Source organism: Carassius auratus, chromosome 2 (genome assembly GCF_003368295.1).
Source record: "Carassius auratus strain Wakin chromosome 2, ASM336829v1, whole genome shotgun sequence".
Taxonomy (NCBI): Eukaryota; Metazoa; Chordata; class Actinopteri; order Cypriniformes; family Cyprinidae; genus Carassius; species Carassius auratus.
In genome coordinates, this window is record NC_039244.1 from 21,490,051 (window position 1) to 21,513,927 (window position 23,877).

The 23,877-nt window shown below is 35.4% G+C and overlaps 1 protein-coding gene and 1 pseudogene across 1 annotated transcript; both read left to right on the plus strand.

Moving 5' to 3' along the window:
* Nucleotides 1-6,291: 6,291 nt before the first annotated feature.
* Nucleotides 6,292-15,158, plus strand: nmnat3 (nicotinamide nucleotide adenylyltransferase 3). The gene is made up of 5 exons (XM_026290271.1): nucleotides 6,292-6,348; nucleotides 8,017-8,159; nucleotides 10,189-10,372; nucleotides 12,000-12,061; nucleotides 14,611-15,158. The coding sequence occupies exons 2-5, from the start codon at nucleotides 8,051-8,053 to the stop codon at nucleotides 15,003-15,005; spliced, it is 750 nt and encodes a 249-aa protein (XP_026146056.1). The 5' UTR covers nucleotides 6,292-6,348; nucleotides 8,017-8,050; the 3' UTR covers nucleotides 15,006-15,158.
* Nucleotides 15,159-16,242: 1,084 nt separating this feature from the next.
* On the plus strand, nucleotides 16,243-21,152 carry LOC113120475 (retinol-binding protein 1-like; annotated as a pseudogene).
* Nucleotides 21,153-23,877: the final 2,725 nt, after the last annotated feature.

Genomic DNA, 23,877 nt, shown 5'->3' on the forward strand with positions numbered 1-23,877 from the left:
TTCATTGCCAAATGCCACTCTCAGCCTTTCATTGCCAGTCTGCATGATCCAATCTGACTGTAATTTATCACATTTCATCTTCCACTTGTGCACTAACAAATAACTGAGCTGCTCCATATTCATCACTGCCCCAGAGAGTCAATTACATCTCTTATCTCAATGTTTGTGCTCCCAAAACACATTTATGCATTATGCTCTTAAGGTCTTATACACTATGCAGTCATTGAAAATACCAGATAAGAACAGTAGAAATGCGCCTTAAAGGTCAATGAAAAATTGATGAAGGAAAATAGGTCTAAAATGGCTCAGGCTGAGAAACCGTAAATATATGATTCACAGTCTGTACTGTTCCTGCAGGAATGAAAACATTTAGATTTTTTCAAAAGATGCTGATCTTTTTGAAGTGTCCTAAATAAAGGTTCATCATTAAGAAAACGGGGGAAAGAAAGACAAACTTGTACGTAAGGACATATGCGTTGAAACCTGATTTAAGACACTCGTCTCAGCCTGTCATTGCCTGCCGCTGTGAATTCTACAAAACTGAGAGTAATTGATCACATATGATCTAAGACACTGATCTAAGTCTCAGGCGTTTCTTTTCATGCGGTGACATTCCAAGTTGTCCAATCTGCCTTACCTTTCCCAGCCAGGATGCCGCACTGCCCGGGGAGCACCAGGAAAAGCATCGCTGTTATCACGCACATCTTCATGATGAGCCCAACACTTCGACCAGATCGCGATGACCTAATTCTTCCTCTGTTAATCTGAAGAAGAAAAAAACACCACTCTCTGGGTTGTATCTGTCCTTTAACGACGGTGAAGTGAAGTCTTGCTAGTGAACTCCCAGCTGCGCGAGACGCGGTCCGAGCGCACGAGTTAACGCGGTCTGTGTGTCTGCGCGTTGCGCGAGTTAAACCCCCAGGATCAGGCTGCTACGTCACTCCCCGAGCAATTAATCTTGACCTATGATAAGCCATGTATTCACTCCCTGTCTAAATACTTTTCTGTTGATTTTTATTTTCGATATTTTTCATGTTTTAAAAAGGATATTAGAAATTGATGTACGTTTGTGTCTTTTTTTAAAACTATTTCTTTCTTTTTATTTTTATCAAACTGAGGCAGTAGTATATCAACACAGTATATTTTTGTCCAAACATCCCTCTCATTTATTATTTATTATCATTATTTTAATCCAAATACTTTTCCCAAGGTGGGCAGCTGTGCCTTCCAGGCACATTAAATATTAATAACAACAACAAAAACAACAGTGTGGGATTTTTCTTTTTTCTTTTTTTTCTTTTTTCTTCTTTTTTATGATTCGTATTCCTGTTTGCATTTCATTGGCTATGATAAAATTATGATAAAATGACCTAAAGTAGTTGCTAATCCTAGAATTTAAAACACTTTCAAATACAGTAAAAAATGTATTTATTAGTATTTATTTGTTTATACTGTATACTATTCTCCCATTCTTATGACATTATGACAATTTTTTTAGTCTTAGCGATGCAAATGCTAATTTATATATATATATATATATATATATATATTTTTTTTTTTTTTTTTTTTATTGATTACCTGTAAGTTACATTAAATGTAATACATGTAACATTATACTGTAAAATTATATTTTTTGCAAGTGGAAAGTATTAAGTAGCACATAGGTTATAGTGAAAATCCACAGAAAATTCACATTATATTTATGTGTAAATAACCTGTGTTAACCCGATGGTGTTTTTGTGTTTTACTGCCTGTACAATTATGGTGGTTATCAGTATATTTAGGAATATACAAATTGAAGTATTTCTAGTATGTTGGTGTCATGGTTACCAGGTAACCTGACTTACAGTACATAGATCACAGCATAGTGGACATCAAAGGCTGCAAAACAAGTTTATTATGATTATGGTGCAATTTGAAAAGTCACACTGATATAAAAGACAGTTTTTTGAGCTGCCATAATTCATTTTCAAGTAACACCATTTTCAATCCATATTTATTTCCTTTTTTTTTTTTATGGTTGTCCCTGAAAATTACCTCTCCGTTTCCTCCCATGCATTAACCATGTTTATATTAAATCCTGACTTACCTGTAAAAACTTCCATTTCACATGCAGAGTGTATTTTGAAGATCAAACATTTTCATTTCTAATGGTGGCTCATGCCCTGCCTAAGATTTACCCTCAGGTGAAATGAGATTTGTCAGCTGAGGTAAAAAAAAAATAATAATAATAATTGTGGACTGTGGACTTTCCATGTGCCCAGGTTGACTAGGAAAGCTTTTAATGAGCGTTCAGCCATGAACTCTATAGGTCTTCTCATTTCCACCTCTCTTGAGAGCTCTACCTAGGTTCAATTCAAGATATCAAAACACTGTAAATAACAACATCATGTGTATAAATTTTGTAAAATATTTAAGATGTATATAAAATGTATTTAAAATATATATAAATTAGACTAGAAAGTGCAATATAAGAAATGCTTAAATATTACTTATGCATTGATTAAGATCTGTTATAGAATGCATTATGTAAATATGGGAAGTCAAGATAATGGAATCATTTAGTAGGAGGTAACTAATAAATGCCTGTAAACATCAGTCTTTTAGATGCAGTTTCCTCACAATGGAGAAAGAAAACTTTCAGAAATCCATTTAAAATTCTAACCCACTACACATTCTTTCGGTCATTTTATGCCCTATTTTTTCTTAGTTAAATGTCAATTTTGCAGAAGCCTGGGGGGATTTCTGATAATCATTTTAGTTGCTTGAAAAAAAAATGAGCTGGTTTAAAATGCTATATTATTTCCCCGGTCTTCCTGAAACCCAATTTACCTGCACAGCTGATAGATTGGAAAAACCATTTGTGCTCATTCATTTCAATCGTTTGGCTTGTTGCATTTCAGGGGATGCATTCTGTTGAGTAAATTTGCTCTAGGTGAAAGCTTCTTCACTCTTTTATCAACACATCTGCAAGTCTAAACATCCACCGCAGAGCAGACATGATAGGAAAGGGTTGAGTTCTCTGAGAGAGGAACATGCTGGTGCTGGTGCTTGAAGCTACCACTGTATAAGATGATGTATACCTTGCGGAGGTTTTGCAGAGATCCACCATTTCAGATTGCACTATTTAATTACTCCACTAGCAGGATCTTAATGCATCAACAGAAACAACAACATGGTCACTTTGTGTAATGGTCTGTTCAAATATTTGTTTTTAAAGTGACAAGGCCAGCACCAGCCTTGGCGATTATGCTATTAATAACTAAGGCTTTACAAAATTGGAGATAGCAATGAGATAAGGTAAAACGTGAACTTTTACCCTAAGATAAATATGGAAAGTATTTGAATTAGCCTAACTGAAAATACATCGTTTCTCTATTCTCATTCTTATTAGTTGCCTCTATGTTCAGATTATGCTAACATGCTAACTGGAAAGAGTTGTACTCTTTCAAAATATATAGGCTAATGTTGATCATTATATTCAATGTAGCCTATAGACACAGCAGGAGAAAATACAAAAGTTAATATTGGGTGATTTACAGAAGACACAATATTGTCAGTTACTTTGTCTCTTTTTGCAACATAAATAGTTCCAAGTGAAGCCATGGCATAATGCATGTGTTTCTCTTCAAACAACTGTGTTTCGTCTCTGAATGTGCAAACGAATGAACGTATCTGAATAAATGATTGAATGACTCACCTCTGCATGTTGCTGCTAAATAAATCAGTATTTTTTAATGGATCGGCTGACTGAGTCAATCATTCACTCACAAAGACAATCGCTTGTTGCCTTCTGTCGTAAGGATATGTCTTCAGACAGATTCAATGAAAAATTCCCATCACTTACACAGACTGATCTATCTTGAACAGTGTAAATTTACTATTATTTAGATACTATCATAGTATTTATTGAGTATTTACAAACTCAGTAGACAAGCTAGGTACATAGTTAAACGTTTCAGATGCAAAGACTGAAACTAACTGTTGTTTAACAATCTAAATGTATGTATATAAATTTACATCAACTTTTTCTGTTACTTGACACAGAGGTTAATACCTGTTTTCAGTAATGCTATTCACTCTTTGTGTCGTATTATCCACATAATGTGTAATATTCTATATTCATCGCTGTAATATATCTTAGCTGTGTCTTTTGCTATTATGGAGATTACTAAATAATTGATTCCAATTCTATTTAAAATCTTATGAGAGCAATCTGTTCAAATGAAGTCTGAACTCCTCTTTTGCAGGAATCACTCTTTTATGGTCCACCATTAAGGTGATGCTTCATTCACAGATATACATTTTTTTATTTGCTTTATGTGTTTTTCACTGCCTCGGTTAGACTCTGAAGCCATCATTTGCTCGTGGAGTCAATCCTTTCAGCACCTTGGAGAGTTCTCGGTATCTGTGGCAGTACTACCTGCCTCCCAAGAGGGGTCACCCTAGAGTCAATTGGGATTAAGGTCCTGGAGTGCCGCTGTCCATCAGAATTGAGCTCTAACCCTAATTAAACAGCTAATCAAGGTCTTCAGGATTACTAAGGCTACAGACAAGTGATGTTGTTTTTTTTTCATGGTTGGAGCTAAACTCTGCAGGACATCGGCTCTCAAGGAACGACGTTGCCCACCCCAAACTACTTGGGAGTCAGTAATAGAAAGAGTCCTATACTCTTAAGAACAATGTTTCTTAACAGTGCTAGATTAGGGTTCTTTGACCTGTGACAAAAGCAGAACCCTTTTTGGTGTTGAATAGAACTGCACTTTGAAAATGCTTTCTAGGACATTAGTGTTATAAAGAACATTTTTAGTTATACTTTATTTTAATTTTTTTTTTGGCATATTATTAATATAGTCTTTTTTTACCCTCTGTCTGTTTTATAATTTATTGTAGCTCATAGGTTTTTAGGTTAAAAAAAAAATTGTGTTATGTAAGAACTTTTATTTCCTATTGACATAAAATTGTAGTAAAAATAACAGTTCTCTAACAACACTAGTAAATGATAATTTACATTGAATATGAATAAATACACAAGCAAGTAAACCTAGAATATAACCTGGGGCCAGTTGCATAAACCACTCTCATAAGACTGTGTTCTAAGAACTTGTTTGACCAGCTAGCAGTACGCTAAGGGGCTAGTACTCTGCCTTACTTTTTGGATTCAAATTAGACCAATCTACATTTTTGTAAAAGACATTAAAATGTTATGTCTTAAAGAACTGCGTGGAACATGGAAAGGCATCGCCTTTGTCTTCTGTTACGTCCCTAAACGGTTGGTCAAATACACACAACCAATCTCAGTGATGTCACAATCAGACACAGGCATTTTGTTGACTTTTCATGATCAGACAAACAAACGTACGCTTTTAATTTACAGTTTAATTTTGTATTTTAAGTAGACAGGCCTATATCTCCATCTGTAGGCACCCAGATGCAAAAATGCAGACTCATAGAGAACAGACTGTCGAGGCCAAACATATTCAGTTCATAAGGCAGATATGATTTCCAGGGATGAACAGGACTGGTGCAAAAGAGCAAATATCGCTGTGCTCATCACATCTGTGTGATGTAACACAGAGAATATGACTCCATTAGTGTAGCACAACATTCGTCACATTAGCCAGAGCAGGCTGAGAGTATGGATCTTTACAGCCCATTTCCCCTTTAGTAGCTATAATTAGGGTAGTTTTTGTGCAAAGTGCCTTTATGAAGGGCAACAGAAAGTCTCCTTGAAGGGTGATTAGAAAAAGCTTTTTCTCCCTCCCGCAGGTTAGATATTTATGTTAAAAGGTAATACATAATGCATGAAGGACTAAGAAAGGAGGTAGACGATATATATCCATATCCATAGCCTATGTATAAAGTAACAATAAAGCCATTAGCAATGTCTTTTGCGCCCCATTAGAGTCTGTGATGTACAGAATCACAGTTCCACATAAATATAATTCACTTCATATTAGGCCTTTAAAGGGATCATAGAGTGCTTTTAAGATCGCCTTGCGTTCAGAATCGTGCCCGTTCAGAACTTTCATCATCCTCAAGACTTGCTCCATCAGATAAAGGACAGACTGTTCATATCATTTGACTTTGAACGAGTCCTTGTCATTAAAGCTACAGTTAGAGCGAACGAGGTCGGTTATTATGATTAAATACAGTGGGGATTCTTTGGTCTCTTATTTAATGAACTGATATATTCCGTTTTCGCCACTAGTGGCCGCTGTCGCACAAAATAATGGGAACTGTGTTTTTCCATCTCAATGTTCTGGGGGACATTTAACCATGTAACAAACGGCTAACGATATATAGCATGTAGCTTTTGCATAAACTTGGAGGCGATCTTTGGATAAGGTAAACACATACGGCTTAAACGTTTTGTTTATTAGCATATTTGTCAGGTAATATATGTGCCGAAGTCATAACCTTAATAAATACATTTAAAGCTGTTTTGTAAATGTCATAATCCAAAACTATACAGCTGTCAAACTCACTAACGTTAAATCTTTTTGGTAATTTTGCTACTCATACTTATTTTTGACATGGTAGTATTTCATTATAGTATACCTTGCAATATCACGTGAATACCTAAATATAGTTTTCACTTAGTATCATATATCAAAGCACCATCTGATTTCATCAATGTGAAATCACCATAGGTGCCCATGACTTTTATAGTTTTACATAATGTCTTCTCGGTCACATTACGCTAGTATGTGTCATTTTTATGTTCATCCCTTTATTCATCCTTTGTTGTAAGCCCTTCATCCTTAAACAGAAATACTTGTCTGTTCTCATCCTTGTACCTGCACAGTTTTATTATTAGGATCGTACACAATATTTTTTCTGCATCCATCCATCTATTTACCTGTTATTATTAAATAATAAGTGTATGTTCAATTAGGGGTATGGTTAGGCTGTGTAATTTTGTCAACAAAATGTGCCTTGTCCAGTGTGTAATTTGCACTTGTTTCACTGTTTCCTATTGGCTTGACTTGACTGACAGATTAGTCCAGTGCCAAAACAGTCTATTTATTACATTATCTAAGACAGTGTTTCTCAAACTTTTTCAGCACAAGGACCACTTTATCTTCCAATTTTTTTCTGAGGACCACCTAACAGAATCCCACTCTAACACGCCCCCAAAAACCAACAAAATAGGAAGGATAAGCTAAATTTAAGTTTAATATGCAACTGTTTCAAGTAAAAAAACTAATTATTCAAACACAAATGCAATAATATGATCAGAAATTATTATATACATTTTTATTTAATTTGAAAAAGTAAATGTGAAATGAGTTGCAGCTTAATATGAACAACAAACTGCACATGTGGAAAAAAACTGCAATTAAACATACTGTAACAGCCTAGGTCCCACTTAATGCCATTCCAAAGAGCCATTAGTTTAAAACTGAGGTGGTGGGTATAGGAAGTCTATGGTTGTAACTATGGTAACAATAAAATGCTGAAAAGAATGTTCCCCCTAATGTCCAATATCACTGAAATTACTGGGATTTTACACATGAAACAAAAACTAGTACATTACAAAACTAATAGATCTGTGGATTCTAGATTTTGAGATTTCCATCTAAAACTTAACGTGAATATTAATGAGACGGGTGGTGCTGCTTATCACACATCAATGTCTGGCTCCAAACACTTGCCTAGTTTAGGTCATCGTTTCGCGGACCACTAGGGGGCGATGGCGGACCACTAGTGGTCCGCGGACCACACTTTGAGAATTACTGATCTAAGAGTATGTAACATTTAGATTAATTAAAGCCTTTTCAGTGTTTAATAAGGGATTTTTCTTAGATTTCTTAAGAAGATGGAATATTTTAACTGGAAATATTGAGCAACATCATTAATAAATTCCACTTTCATCCATGTACAAAACACGACAACTATTAGCCTAATAAAACTCTCATTTTATAGCAAAACATTTAGTTTTGTGCTCATATTGCAAAATTAGCTGATATGTGATTAAGAAAGTTTATTTATTTTATTTTATTTTTTTTGTAGTGTGATCGTGTTTACTATGCTGTGAAACACTGAAATGGCTGGTCGTATTCCTCTGGTTTTGCTGGCCTGTGGCTCCTTCAACCCCATTACCCACCAGCACATGCGGCTGTTTGAGCTGGCCAGAGACCACATGCACCAGACGGGTTGGTGCCACCTGTTCGTTTACCTGAAATTGGCCATCATCTGTTATCAGGCCAAAATTGGCTTCCTTTCCTTCCTCTGAGCCTGTCGCTTTAAAGTGATTTCTGTTGTATAACTGCATTTTTTTTTCATAATTCTATTAATAATTCTAAATCTATTAACCTTAAAAGTCCAGGCATATGAAGTAATAGTTAGAAGAAATAAAAAAAAATAATAATATAGTTAAAAAGTTTATTGAACCTTCTTTTCTTCTTTTTTAGACTTTTGGTTAAGTATTTAATTGATACATAATGATTTTATGGCTCATATTTTATGATATAGGAAAATGGAGCTCGTACTCAAAGTGGAAAAAACAGGCTCAAACTGAGCAAAAATAGGCAATTTGGTGCATTTTCTGATATTTGTATGGCCAAAAATTAAGACATTCTTGTAATGTGAATCAATGAGATCTTTGTAACAGTATAATAGACTGCACACATAAAATGCATATAAATATCACCCATATAAATCTCTCCCAATAATGTCTTTAATAAGATGATATTTAAATGCATGATCAAGCATTTATGATCAAAGCTCTATAGCTGTTATTGTGGGGGGCAAAACGTATAATGCAATGCAATACAATTACCGTATGTTTGAGAGATGTACAAATAAAAATTACTCAGAAACCTGATGTATCATATTTGATGGTCCCATTTTATCTAAAATTTCTTATCTTTATCTAATAAATGTGCATATCAAATATGATGCAGTATAAAGTTATAAATATATCTCTTTCATTTAAAGGCTGTTCTTCAGGCTGTAAGAAATGGGTGTCAAATGTAAAGTTTGAATGTTTAACTCGCTTAGCAGTGCCTTAGCATTAGATAAAGCATCAGCTGACCTTTTCTCAGTGAAAGTATAATTGCACAAGTTCATACCCAAGCATCACAAGCAAAAAAAGGGCTTTTTTAGCTGCTGTAACACTGTGTCTACAATGCAAGCAAGCAAGAATTTCATGTTTTGTTGATTGTAATTGGAACAATTATGCACTACTTTGCAGTGTAGACATGGTGTAACTGCACCTCTTGAAAAGACTCTGGCATGCTGTCATTTTTGCTTGTATTTATTTACTGTACACAGTGTACTCAAGAATTGCTTGCAGAAATCGCATAACAAGTAGCCAAAATAGCCTGTCTTATTTTACCTCATGAGTGCCTGGAGACTTTTGTGGTTTGTTGCCATTTTTATGGAAGATTACAAGCTGACTTTTAAAAATTCTGGTTTATAATGTCTTGCATGCACAGCTAAGTGAGAAACTGCAAAACAATTGCAGTATGATGTGAATTCATCTTGACTATGCAAAATTAAAGCATTATTTGGCAAAAACATTAAGAATTCAGCAACTCATTAGAGTCCGGCTGTGTGTGCAAAGCTTGTGTTAATTTGTGTGCAGTGGCTTAGAAACTTTTGCAGAGCTGTTGTGTTTAGAAAAGGAATCAATGACCGTTTAATAATCTGACAGTTATTTACATTTTGTTCGTATGATTGGTACTTCAGAGGAATAGTTCAACGAAAAATAAAACATCTGAAAATGAGTAGACTGAAAATCTACTCACTCTTAGGCCATCCAAGATATAGATGAGTTTGATTCTTCATCAGAACATCAGTTGCTCAACAATAGCAGTGAATGGATGCCGTTCTCATTCATTGCAGAGGATCCATTGGTTGAAGAAGTGATGTGAAGCCAAATTTATTCTGTTTCCGATAAAGAAACAAACTCCTACATCTTCGATGGCCTGAGGGTGAGTCAGTTTTAAGCAAATTTGCATTTATGGTTTAACTATTCCTTTAATCCAAAACCCTCTGTTGTATTGCATTCATGATACACATTTGATAAGTTTATGCATTTCCAAGGTATGGAACGCATGTTGTTGGGATTGTATTACTGTTTTAGCTACAGGAACTGTAATTTGTTTTATATTTGACATTTAATTTGTCATCTGCTTGACTCTTTTTGGGTCAGATATGTTGTCTCTCTCCATTTTGCAGGTCTGTATCGTGTTGTGGGTGGTATTGTTTCTCCTGTCGGTGATAATTATGGAAAACAGGGTCTTGTTGTTTCGAAACATCGACTTGCTATGGCAAGACTGGCCCTGCAGAGCTCTGACTGGGTTTCTGTAGATGACTGGGAGAGCCAGCAGGCGGATTGGACCGAGACTGTGGTGACCATGAGGTGAATATAAAAAAACAATTTTAGAAAAGTATTCTGCATTGGCTTCATACTATGACTAACGCAAATCATTTATCCAGTCAAAGGTTGGACAAGGCAAGTAACTTTTTGGAGTCTTTTTTTACACAACTGGGACACTAGCTGTAAAAGCAACATTAACTGGTTTTGACAGATGGGGTGCCTAATGCTTATTGCACTTCCATTATCTCAGGAACTGCTCGGAAGTGAAGCGATAGTCATCTTTGATGATAGAAAAGTTGCCTTTTTTCTTTACTTCAAAAGCACTGTTCAAATTTTAAACATACTGGCGTTATTAAGATTAATGACAGTTTATAATATGGCATACAGTTATGTCTGATATTGGCTTATCCTTCTCGTAGATGAACTTATGGTGCTTAAAGAGTGTTATATCTCACAAATAGATACCCAGAATCTCATTTATATACTGCAGTTTTTACAAGAAGATAAAAGAATGATGCACATTGGTAAAGGGTCTCACAGGTATATAGGTATAGAATATAGAAATTCAGCTTTTACTGTAGAAATATTTCATGTTGCAATTGTATTTTAAATGTTGCCTTTATAAGTGAATTCACCTTGCATTACCCTCTACGAAGGACTTCACAGACTCACTGTCATTTTCAAAATATTTGAACTAAAGCCCAAACTTTATAGGAGCCGAATCCTTAAATTCCCTGTGTAACAGACATCAAATATCCAGGCGCTGACGTGACTCCTTCCAGCCCTACTATAAATGATAACGGCCACAGTTTCCATTCTCTTCAGATTCTGCCACAGAAAACATGAAACACCCGTCATCCTTTAGTATTTGGTTGCTAGTGGTTTTCATTTTGCAACCGTGCCAAATTCGAAACCCCTCTTTTCATTGTGATGGGCCATTCCTCCTCTTGAATCCCTCAAGAGACTGTTTAAGGACCCACCAGAGCACTCAAATTTAGTTTTATGCCAACTGCTAGCTATGCCCTTAGGTGGCTAATTAATGCTCCGATTCTAGGGAGAAGGATGGCTGCTCTTGCGCCAGGGGTCTGTGCCAGGGCTTTGTATTTCTAGGTTCGTTATTTACTTCCTGGCAGAATTGGACGAAATTGCGCAGTTGATTATATGCCCTTGCAGTTGACCTGTGTGATAAATTACCAGGTTGAGTTTATGCTATTTTTAAAGGACATACAGTAATGCTATGCTGCATACAATACAGACTCGTTACAAAATCACAGAAGGTAGGTGCTTTACAGGAGTCCTTTTGGCCAAATTGTACCAGCATTGCATCTGTCCCTCACACAGAGAATGCATAGCAATGAGATGTATCTATCTATCTTCATTATTCTATCTACTGTTCAAAAGTAGATTCATCCAGCCATATATCAAATTGATCAAAAATGAATAATTTCAAATAAATGCTGTGCTTTTAAACTTATCTATTCATCGAAGAATCATGGGAAATCTAGTTGTCATTCTATCTATCGTTCTGTTGTTCCATAGATACTGTATATCTACTTTATAGGCACATTTAATTCAGTGTGAATGTAAAGCGTCTTCTTCATTCATAAGCTGATTACCTACACTGTTGCTTATCTGCTGTGTTTGTTTCTCCCTGCATCACTTAACACAGGTACCACTATGACCGCATAGCTGCACAGTACCACAACAGCAAGGACCCACCCACAGCCTCTGGTAAGCTCCGCCCACATCTCAATATGTCTTTATAAAACTGGCACAGAAACCTCTCATCACAATTCAGTTTTCCCCTAAGCCTCCTCTGTGGCCCAACATAGCCTGTTCTGTCTTTGCTAATCACTTTAGATAAGTCTGATGCATTTAAAACAGGCTGTTGTCTTCTCTCTGGCCAGCACAAGCGCTGTTAGGCCTCTTTTCAACAGTGCTTTTATTTGGGGTTGCTGTAGAGGAGCATGCTAATGAAGCCTAATACCCTCCACAGGATGACTGAGCTTAAGACAAGCGTGCTCAGACTGTTAATGAAGCTGAGATTAATAGCCAGGACAACTTTATAACAAGACAAGTGCCAAGAATGCACACAAATACCCTGTTATCTATATTCCTTTATTCAGTGCAAACCCCTTGTTCTAAAGCTTTTTTCTTGTGTAATTTCTTTTGTTTGACAGTGGACTGACTCAAGGAAGTAGCCATGTTTTGAACATGGGGGTGAACCATTTTTTTATGAGGGGGAGGGTAGTAATGGCCTTTTAATTTAAAGGAATTAAAGATTTAAAGGATTTAAATGCATTTAAGGAAATGAACAAAAAGAAAGAAATGATTTTTTGTGAAGTATGAATTTGAGCTATTTTCAGTTTATTTATATATTTTTCAAATGCACCCATTCACTCTTATTGGAATGCCTAATATGTTGAAATTACATATCACAAATGATTCAGCCTATATTTTAATTCATAAAACAGTTGTCAGATAATAAGTGTTCCGCTAATTAAATCATACCTTGCACTTTTTATGTTAAAAACTGAAGTGATATTTTCACAGGAAGAGATCCGTTTAATTTTAGATTTCATGTCAAATTATCTCAGGGATTATTGTTTATGAAATGGCTTTCCTGCAAACCCCTTTTTAAGCAATTCAAAGAAATCTGGTGCTTACTGAATTGAGCCATTGATGATTGTCTGGAAATATTAGTGTTTGTATTGGAATGTGCACAATGCTTTTCTTTACTGTGTTTTTCAAGAATGTTTTCATTATTAGAATAATTATGAAAGGGGTAGGTATTTCCCCATCCCCATACAGTGTGCACATGCATTTCTTTAGATCTATGTATAGCCACATGGAGTAGAAATAAAGAGCTTTAGTGGGCTGCCGAGGTTCATTTACTACCCCCTGCAATTCATGTCTGCTCAAACAAAAGCCAGCTCCCAGACACGTCATAGTGAGAGAATTAGAGTTAAAAGCACATTATTGATTCTTTCATATCCTGTAAATATCACTGCTGAGGTGGAGCCCTTGCAATGCTGGCCATGAAATGGTTTCTAATGAAGTGTTGAGGAAAGAAAATTTGAGATTTTTGCAGATTTCAGGCATGGGTTCAAGGAGTGTCAAACACTTTGACTTCGAGCCACCACTGCATATAGAAAAAGTAATGGGGAAATTCCCTGATTGCATTTTTTTTGGTTGTGTTTGCAACTGATACACTAAAGGAAGTGTGTATTTTATTAATATCAGTTTATTTCCACGGAGCAGTTTCCAGCATTGGTTGGCCCTGAGTTTCAGGTTTTCTGTTTTCAGTTAACTGCCATGGCAATATTTAATTGCCGTTCAAGTTTTTTCAGCAAATATTTTATTTCAGCTTTATTTTCAATTACGAAAGTATTTTTAATAACTAAAATTTTAGTCAACAATACACCCAATTACATTTCTCTCTTTGTGCTTCATGGATGTAAAAACAATAATAAGTCAAAAAACATTACAGTACATTAACCATGACAGAATTTTTTTTTTCAGGTGAAATTTAAAAGTTGTGAATTTCCAGTCACATTCCTATGGTTGGTTCCAAAACAGTACATCACTTTTAAACTGTCACTCATGTTTTTGAAGATAGACTTGCATGATACAAACTGAAATTTTTATAATTCATGATTGAAAACATTTTGTAACATGATATTGATGTACCATTTACAGGGTAATGCAATGTCTGATTTTAAAATGGGTTTTAAAGGATGAATTTTGAGATTTTAAGTTTTCAGTCGATATATAATTTCTGATGATTTCTAATATGTGATAGAGAAAAAGGCAACAAAGAAGTCTTGTTTTTAAACCGAGGTCAAAACTCCTGTTGTAATGTAGATTTTTGAGCGTGCACTCTTGTCATAAATTAATCTATTACTTTTCCTACATAATTTTTAACAAAACACATTGGTAAAATATATATTTGGGAGTCTTAGACCTTTCCAACAATATATATTGTTGTAGATGAAGTTGTAGATGAATTTGTTTCTTAATCTGTACAGATTTGGGAGAAATGTACATCACTCGACAATGGATGTTTTTATCAGCTGTTTGAAAAGCTACCCATTCACTGCAGAGGATCCATTAGCGAGCAAGTGACGTAATGAATTTCTCAGATTCTGAACTGATAAAGAAACGAACTCATCTCTACATTTTAATCAAATTTTCATTTTTGGGTGAACTGCTTGTTTAATTGATACAGAAAGCAACGACGTACTGTACAATCAATAATGTGATCACTTTCTCCCCTACAGATGTTCCTCAGCTGAAGTTGCTTTGTGGAGCAGATTTCATGGACACCTTTAAGATTCCTGGTCTGTGGAGGGATGATCATGTAGAGGAGGTGGTGGGCCGCTTTGGACTGGTCTGTGTGAGCAGAGGTAGCCTGCAACCAGACCGGGCTATACACGAGTCTGACTTGTTGTCCAGGCACCGCCAGCGCATTTTTCTCGTTCGGGAGTGGGTCCACAATGAGATCAGTGCTACAGAGGTCCGACGAGCCCTACGGAGAGGCCAGAGTGTTAAATATCTCTTACCAGACTCGGTCATTGATTACATAAGAGAGCACAACCTTTATACACAAGACAGTGAGATGAAGAACAAAGATGTCAAACTACGACCTCTTACCATGCAAACAATACAAGACTGACGTACAGGAAGTAGCCTTCAGTGGTCTTGGTCACTAGTAATTGCTAAATATGTTTCAAAAGATTGCATTTTCTCTTACTTGTCATTTTGAAGATGTGAAAGCAGCTTTAAAAGAGTTGCCTATTTTGTCTTGTGTAAAGTGAGCATTATCCATGACCATGGTTTCCTAGTGAATGTGTAGAGAGGGATTTACGAATTGATCCTGTCTCTGCAGGAGTTAGATTTGCCAGACCACTGCAGAGCTGTAGGTCTATGTCCAGGTCTGGGATTTGATGACTTAAATGTCAGAAGGAAGATAAATAATAGAGCCTTTACACTTTAGAGAGCAAACACTGCTTCCTCCGTTTCTATTTGCACAGAAAGCGTCATTCATGGTGTCAGATCCCTAAAGATGTTCCATCAAGCTTTTTGGTGACGGGGAAAAAAGAGTTTTTGACACAATAAAATAGAAGAATACAGTTTGGGATATTTGAGGCGATGTCTATCTGAATGGCTTCTTTTCTCTGTACCACTGACTGTGAGCTTGACTCAAACCAGCTAGTTGCTTTAAGGATTTTTTGCAGTGTTGAAGCCCCCCTGCTGACAGTCTTTGTGTGTGGAGTTTGGGTTTTAAAAGAATGCCTTCATTCATGCTGTCTTGAAAGAAAAGCCAGAGGAATTAATTCAGCACATCTAGTCCCACGCTTGTAGATGCTTTGTACAGAAGCGCAGTGTGTGCCAATTCAAAGCATCAGACACTTTAACTGGCAGATGTAAGGAGTGACAATTCAATTCAATCTTATATCAAGCACAACCCTACTTTTCTTTTATTTGAAGAACAAATAGACAGTTGCACAATAAAGTCTACAAGAATATAAAGAGTCCATTACCTAACAAAAAAAAAAAAAAAAGAATTTAAATTCAGATTTTATTTGCTATTTTATAAAAATTAAAATAAAAAAGTTTTTTGTGTAAGAGTATTTTTTATGATAAGTAACATGTTGCCACATTATATGGGGTAAGTTGTCACAATGGGACCTACCATTAAACAGATGATTATGAAACTGCAAACATGTAAATCATTGCATTATTAATACATATTTATGATTAATATTGAAAAATATATTACTTTAGATGTAAAACATTTGAGAACTTGCCACTCAAAACATTATAGCTGCTGAGATGCAGCCCTTGTGACAACTAGCCCCGGTCTATTCCCTACACAGAGTTTAAGTGACATATTACATGGTGTGATATCGCATCCAAGTTTGAGATTATGGATCTAAACTCTAGAGGCGGAGATACGGTTAACATAACAAAGACGGAAAAAAATCCCAAAGTAATTGGATCAGGATGGCCGTGTTAAATCAGGGTTTCTTTCAGATGAAAAGCATTTGTTCGCAGGGGAACGGCGATATCAGATCTTCTTTGAACAAACTCAGTGGAGTATCTCGAAATGACTGCTGATTACAACGGCTTCTGGAAAATGATCTCCAACGAGAACTTTGAAGAGTACCTGAAAGCTCTGGGTGAGTTTTGTGGCTCTTTCACAACATTAAGATAAAACCCCTCTGGTATTCGGTCACACAGAGATTAAAACAGACCGAGGATAATGTAATTGTAATATTCTTTTTAATGAAATGTACCATATTCCTATATGTATTGTGTTTATTCTTTAAAATTATCTATTTTAAGGGGGTACTAGACAATCTTCACCTCTTTTCAAGTAATTATATTTTATCTAAACGAATGTAAGAAAAAAAACGCATAAAAAAATAGAGCAAAGGTAAATAAAATATTATGCGTGGCATGAAGATTGGTACCATCTGCTGGGAGAAATATAATCATAATACAATGTGTGATGCTTGTGTAGCCCTATAAATATACTGTATATACTGTACATGAGGCTTGTAGGAGTATTTTCAGAAATAATTACTTTATTAGGTTTGCATTCGTATAGTTTATTTAGACATGATCAAAGACTACTTAATCATGGGTGATTTCTAGATTTGTAGTATTTTTTGTATTTATCATTAATTTCCTGGTGGTCATTTTTGACGGCGGAGATTACAGATGTGACCATTTATTCTTTTCTAATCCCCCCCCCCCCCCATAATTAGTCATTATTTGAACAAGACGCCATGTGATATAACTGTTTTCTCAGGTTTTGTTATGTATAGGTTACTATTTCTACTTATTTTGTGCATATACAATATGACCCCCTCTATCATCCTGCATGTATTGTGAAATCAGTGTTGAAAATGGATGATTTACTGTCCTTCATAAATATAGAAAACTATATTTTATCCACTGTTTATGTGTTGCATAGATGGAAATAAAATAAAGTTTTTTTATTTCAGTGATTTTAGTGAATTAAGTAAATGTAAAATCACTGAATAGTAAATGACATGGCAGTGTGGCACTTAGTATTTTTGTCCTTTTCCCCCTTTTTTACTAGATGTTGCTGTTTATATTAAACTGCAGCAGACTGGACATGTACCTTTTGTATTCCTTGGATCACTATATAAATACCATAGTGTCTCCACTTGTAACCATTACTGTACTGTGGTATTGGTGGAGTACTGTACTGTCTTTAAAGGGTATCCTAGAAAACTCACAATTTCACATGGTGCTATAATTTTCTTTTCCAGATGTAAATGTAGCAGTTAGAAAGATTGCCACCCTGCTGAAGCCTGATAAAGACATCACTCAGAATGGAGATCACTTCATCATAAAGACTCTCAGCACTTTCAGGAACTACAACATGGACTTTGTGGTGGGTCAGGAGTTTGAGGAAGATCTGAGTGGAGTGGATGACAGGAAATGTATGGTAAGTAAACTTTCAAGGCAAGCACTATGAGGACTGAGAGCTTAAAAGCATACACGGTTTAATAAAAAAAAAAATTAAACAGCCTTAATGCTATTTATTAAACTTAGCTTTTTGGCTCAATATGAACTTGCAGGATTACGTGTTTGATTGTCCGTTATTGCTTATGCTTTGCTAGGGCACTAGATGTTTTCTAAAGATTTATTGAGAATTTTTGAGATTTTACTTACCTTTAGGAAGCAAATTAAAATTAATAGGCTTGCATGGTTTATTAAACTTCTTTTCAGAAAAAGTTTATAACATTCCGGGATCAGTCGGAGTCATGTGGCTTTCGTTATAATAATTCTCTTATAGGGTTGTCATTTGTATAAATTCATTGCCCTTGAAAATCACTAACTGTGCATGTCATTTACAGTCCACAATCTCAACTAATGAGAAAAGGGGAACGTGTGAAATGAGAGCAATAATTGGCTCTTTAATCTAATATGAAGCGTTAGTCTCTCTCCTTTCACTTTCCTTTCGCTTTTCCTGTCATTTGAAGAAACTTGGTATATTTTCGTATACAATTCATATGTGTTGCAGTATTTAAACTTTTGAGGCTAGATTTTATGTGGCTACCCAATTGGATGGGATGTATTCTAATCAAAACAAGGTGCAAGGTGAGATTTGCCAATATTTTTGCACTAAAACTTTATTCTTTAAACACTATTTACAATACACTGCAAAATGTTCAAAAATGACATTCGTACATGAATGTTGGAGATACCGGAAAGGCATCTTGTAGTCCACACACAAGTATATTTAGTATTATTTATACTGTTATAGTTACTGGTGAATTAGCTTTTAAGTAACTTTGGTATTTTCATTTTTATTTTAATTTAATTTTTAGGAATTTTGCTAAAACGTGCTATTGTATTTGTTATTAGTTTTTAACCTTTTAATATTCCTAAAAAAAAAATTGCAGTTATAGTTTTATTTCAGTTCCGAAAAAGCATTAAGGTTTTCATCTAATATTCACCTCTTTATTAACTTAACTTTATATTTATATAGTTACATTTATTCATTTTAAATTTTCATTTTTATCTAATTTTTAAATATTATTTTTATATTATTAAAAATGTGTTGTATGTTTATATGAATACTTTTAGTTTTAGTTTACCAATAACAACACTGGTTCAGCAGAAAATTAGAAATGTGTTAGTTATTCTGCACTGGACTTGTCTCCTGTCTCTCTCTCTCTCTCTCTAAAAAAAAAAAAAACTGGCTGTTGTTCAAGTTAACTTTCTGATAAAACTCAAAAAAAAAAAAAAGGCCTATGAAGTTTCTGCTTGAGTTGCAGTAAATAAAAACACTTGAAATGCAGAATTCAGTAAAGATGTTGTGACCCAGTTTGCTCTGAAAAAAAATCACGTACCCCATTCAGTCCTAGCAGTGCCCAACATTATATTTGTTTCATTTTATTTTTCATTCCTGCTATCTGGTAAGAGGCATTTTCAACATGCTTCTCTTTGTGCAGCATATAATTGCAGTGAAAACATTTATTTTGGGTCAGATTTAATTTTCTTTTTGTTTCAATAAATTTAAGATGTGCTCTTCTTGTCCCACTGCTCTTGCAAAATCTGTTGTGCTTCCTTTTTTCTTCCCAGCCCTAAATGAACACTATTTTTGCTCTTTTATGCATTCTAGACAACTATTACCTGGGAATGGTGTGTGTGCAGAAAGGAGAGATCGAGGGGAGGGGCTGGACCCACTGGATTGAGGGAGATGAACTTCACCTGGTAGGCCAGTTCTCATGCATTTCATTTCCCTATGATTGTTTCACATAGAGCCTAAAGTATGTACAATACAGCAAACTTAAATAATTGTTTGGGGCTAGGAGGTGCACGGCAGATGGTGGGAGAGGGGCTATATTCAAATCTCAAAACTTTCAGCCCTGCGACGATGAACCTGAAAAAGCACAACACTGACAGATTGATTGCTTAAATACATTTGGACCTGGTTTAAATCATTCTAATGGGTGTCAAACACTGTCATTATGATTTGATAGGATTTTAAAATGAAGTTGACTGTAATCTGATGGGCGGAGGTAATAACAACAGATGTTAGGCTTCATCTGCGCATTTGATCATGCATGATGTATACTGTGTTGCTGTAGAATTACCAAAGAACTGACATTGCTGACACCAGCTGGTTGAAAGTAATATACATTCTAGTGTTGTGTTGAAAAAGACCGCTGTTAGGGAACATTTACCATGTTAATTATAGCTGAGATAAAATGTACTCTTAAAAAATAAATGTTTTTTATTGGCATTGATGGTTCCGTAAAGAAGCATCTATGGGACTTTCCTTTGTGGAGAAAGTGGAAAATGTAATTATTTCTCAAATGTTTGTGTTTTTGCTTTGTTTTTCCCTATTGTTTTCATAATTGCTGAAGGTAAAGACCGAAAAGTAGTTTGACCAATAGCCATATTGATTGCTTATGGTGTGTGAGAAGGTGGGATCTAAAGAGAACAGTCAAAGCAATGCAAATATGCGTAGCCTGTATAGAGAACATCAATAGGAAAACAAAGCCAAAACCCAATTTAGAAATCCCGGCCAGGACTTGTCCGGAACAAAAAGGACATATGGTCTACCAAATGAGTAAATGATGACAGAATTTTCATATTTAGTTGACAACTATCCCTTTAAGTGTGTTATCTTTGTATGCAGGAGCTGAGAGCTGCTGGGATTGTGAGTAAACAGGTCTTCAAAAAGTCTTAAACCCCTACCGACTGAACACCTGCAAGAGATCCAGGAAAATCCGACACTTTAAAGCATATAGACTCACGCCACATCTTCCGAAGTCTATCCATCTGTGTGCACCTTCATCTCTGCTATTGTGAAAACCAGACAAACACCATCTGTGATAGTCTGTCACAATCTATAAATGCTTGTTTGTTCTTATCCTCACAGAGGAAGATCTCCAGCGACTTTCCTTCATAGCTGCCGCGTTTGTCACTTAGATGTTATTTACATTAGGGGTAGAGAACACTGGGATAAGCTACTCTGTAAGTGAACCATCAAACAACAGGTGCGTCAGGATATTGTCCTCAGATTTCTCAGATCGAGAGTTTCTGTGTTCATAAAAGTAATTAGACTCCAGAGAGGATGTGCAGCAGGAAAAATGATGTGACGAGTCTGAGTGCCGCCCAGCTGCTGTCGCTCTGATTGAAGAGCCTGTCAGTCTCTTGGGTCTGAGCGTGGCAGGGTTTTGCTTTCCTTCCCATCATGCCTCTGTGACTGTGCACACAAAAGAATCCATAAATCAGTGAAATAAAGACAAATGCATTGCGCTCTGCTGTTCATATGCATCTAAATGTGTTTGTTTGAACTTTCTATCAACACTCTAGTTTAATAAAGGCATACCAGCAAGAATGTAAATTAAATATTGCTGCTGTTTTGTATATACTTTAGAAAATCCAGGTTGGCATGTTCACTTTTCATTATTGCTGAGATATGCTTCGGTGGTTTCTAAGTATTACATGAATATTAAGAAGTGAACTAAGCAGCACCCATCCATCCACTTTAACAAGAGAACCAAAGGCACATAATTGGCAGTGTGTTGATAATTACGAAGCACCGTCTAGTAAAATCTGTGAAACTGTTCATTTTCCATATTTGGCCCCGAGTCTATCAACGGCTTCCTGCCAGGTGTTCCTTTCAGTGGAAAATTTCCTACCATACATTTGCAGCCCACTCAGCGTCCACTTCCTTTTTCCCATGCTAATGGGCTCCAAATATATTTTTGGGTCTTCATTTACTCAAAGGATAGTTCAGCCAAAAATTTGCTGCAACTTTATTTATCCTTTACCCATACTCAATATAAAAATATAATAATGATCCACGTGGCCGCAGTCCATCAAGTAATGTCTTGTAAAGCAAAAAGCTGTGTTTTTGTAAAATAAAAATGTAAAAATAAATCAAACAATTATTAAAACGTAATTATTATTTTTTAACAAACCATAGTTTATGGCTGAAATCCAACTAAAAACATGCCCTCTGTACATAATATTGCTTTCTCCAGTGAAAAAGTCATCTTGTCTGAATCGGGAGAGAAATATGCACAGATCAAGCACTGATTACAAGCAAAAATGGTTCTAGACAAATGTGGGTGGATTTTATGGACTCATATTTTGGCCAGATGTAATTATTTATAGTTAAAATGTCTAGATGAATTTGTTTCTGTTTGGACTTTCATTCTGACAGCACTCATTCACTGCAGATGATCTGTTGGCAAGCAAATGATATAAATGCTCAATTTCTCAAATGCAGAAAATACATTTTATACCGTTTCAAATTGATCAACCTATCTGAATTCAATGACATTGGTTTACCCATAAACCCTTGTACCTTCAGAGGAGATTAACCATGGCAAAACTCTTTCTTATTCTTTGCTCCAAATTCACTTGGATGTAATGTATAGGTCACCTTCATGGGAGGGAGACGTGGTTTCTCTTTTAACAAGGACACTACTAAACCTGATGATGAACTTATCAGTACTAATTGGATTTGGGACTTGTAATCTGGGCCTTTATGCAGACATTACTGCACTGAATCGCCTCAAATGTTCACCGGTGTCAAATAAACCTCACACTCTAATTCAAAATGCCAGATGAGTACAACAACTATTGGAAAATGATTTCAATTTAGAACTCTAATGAGTACCTGAAAGCTCTTGGTGAGTCAATTACTGGTTTAAAAAGCTGAGAATCTTCTTTAGGCTTAATTAACATTATCGTTACACTGCACTATAAAACCTTTGGAACATAATTACATTACTGAATAGGGCTTCATAATCCTACTAATTATTAATTAAATTAAAAAGTAACAGATATTTAATCATTATAACCAAATTTCCCTCATTTGATATATATATACACACACACAAATAGACAATTTGTGTTCATGTACATACAGTACATTGTAAACTGCATATATGTTTGCAAATATATGTCATATAGTATGTCATATAGTACATAGGTCATATAGTCTATTTGTTTTCAAACAGGCTTTGAAATGTTAACACAAAACTAATATAAAAAATAAATGCACACTCTAAGTTAAGTAATCTCATTCTGATTTGGCTCCGGTTTCTGGCAGACACAAATGTTGCTATTAGGAAAACTGCCACCGCAATGAAGCCAGAAACGGCATCACTGAGAAAAGAGATCACTTCATCAATGAGACAGTGAGCATTGACGGCATGACATTGACCAACTTTTTCAGGAGTTTGAGGAGGTGCATTATGAGGTGTATAAAGTGGATATTACATTAATCTGATATCTTCAGTTTAAATCCTCTTTAACTTTTATAATTTTCTTATCAATTATACCAGTAGCTTTTAAGAATTCTTTATTATTATTCTAAATGCTTCCAAACATATTATGCATGCGTTAGATAAAAAAAAAAAAAAATACTAAGTTAACTGAGATGAATTAGTAAAGGTCATGTGAACAAAAAGCATTTTCTACTATAAAAACATAAGCTTTTGTGAAAATAGATTTCAGCTGTATTGTGCTTGAATCACAAATCAATGTCACGCTCTTAAAGATGCACAGAGAAATTTTTTACTTCTAATTTACAGAACTGGGAAATGTCTTTTCAGTTCATTTAATCAGAAAGTATATATGAAACAGAATCATCTTGAATAATGTAACGTTTGTCCCATTTCATAAAACCATATGTTCTGATTCCTTGTGCTTTGAGGGTAGGTTATATTTGATATCCACAGTAATGTGCACATTGTGTTTTTCCCAATATAGTTGTACTGATCAGCACATGTGTGGTGGTAATGAAGCTGATCTGATTAATATGGTGGTGCTGAAAATGCAGAAGTGCTGACAGGCAGCCAGCGTGCTGCACGACAAGAGCAGGAGGGCGATCAGGCATCAGTTCTCCCCTAAAACCACTTTTTCAGGACATGAAGAAAGTCATATACTGTATATTTCACAATGCCTGCTTCTTACTAGCTACTGGAAAATGACTTCCAAAAATTATTATCTCAAAGCTCTCAGTTTTACTTTTTGGA

Excerpts from the sequence above, each read along its gene's own strand:
- nmnat3 (XM_026290271.1), top strand. The coding sequence starts at position 8,051 with ATGGCTGGTCGTATTCCTCTGGTTTTGCTGGCCTGTGGCTCCTTCAAC. Across the intron at positions 10,373-11,999 it reads GAGACTGTGGTGACCATGAG|GTACCACTATGACCGCATAG; the intron begins GTGAATATAAAA and ends CACTTAACACAG. Across the intron at positions 12,062-14,610 it reads GGACCCACCCACAGCCTCTG|ATGTTCCTCAGCTGAAGTTG; the intron begins GTAAGCTCCGCC and ends TCTCCCCTACAG.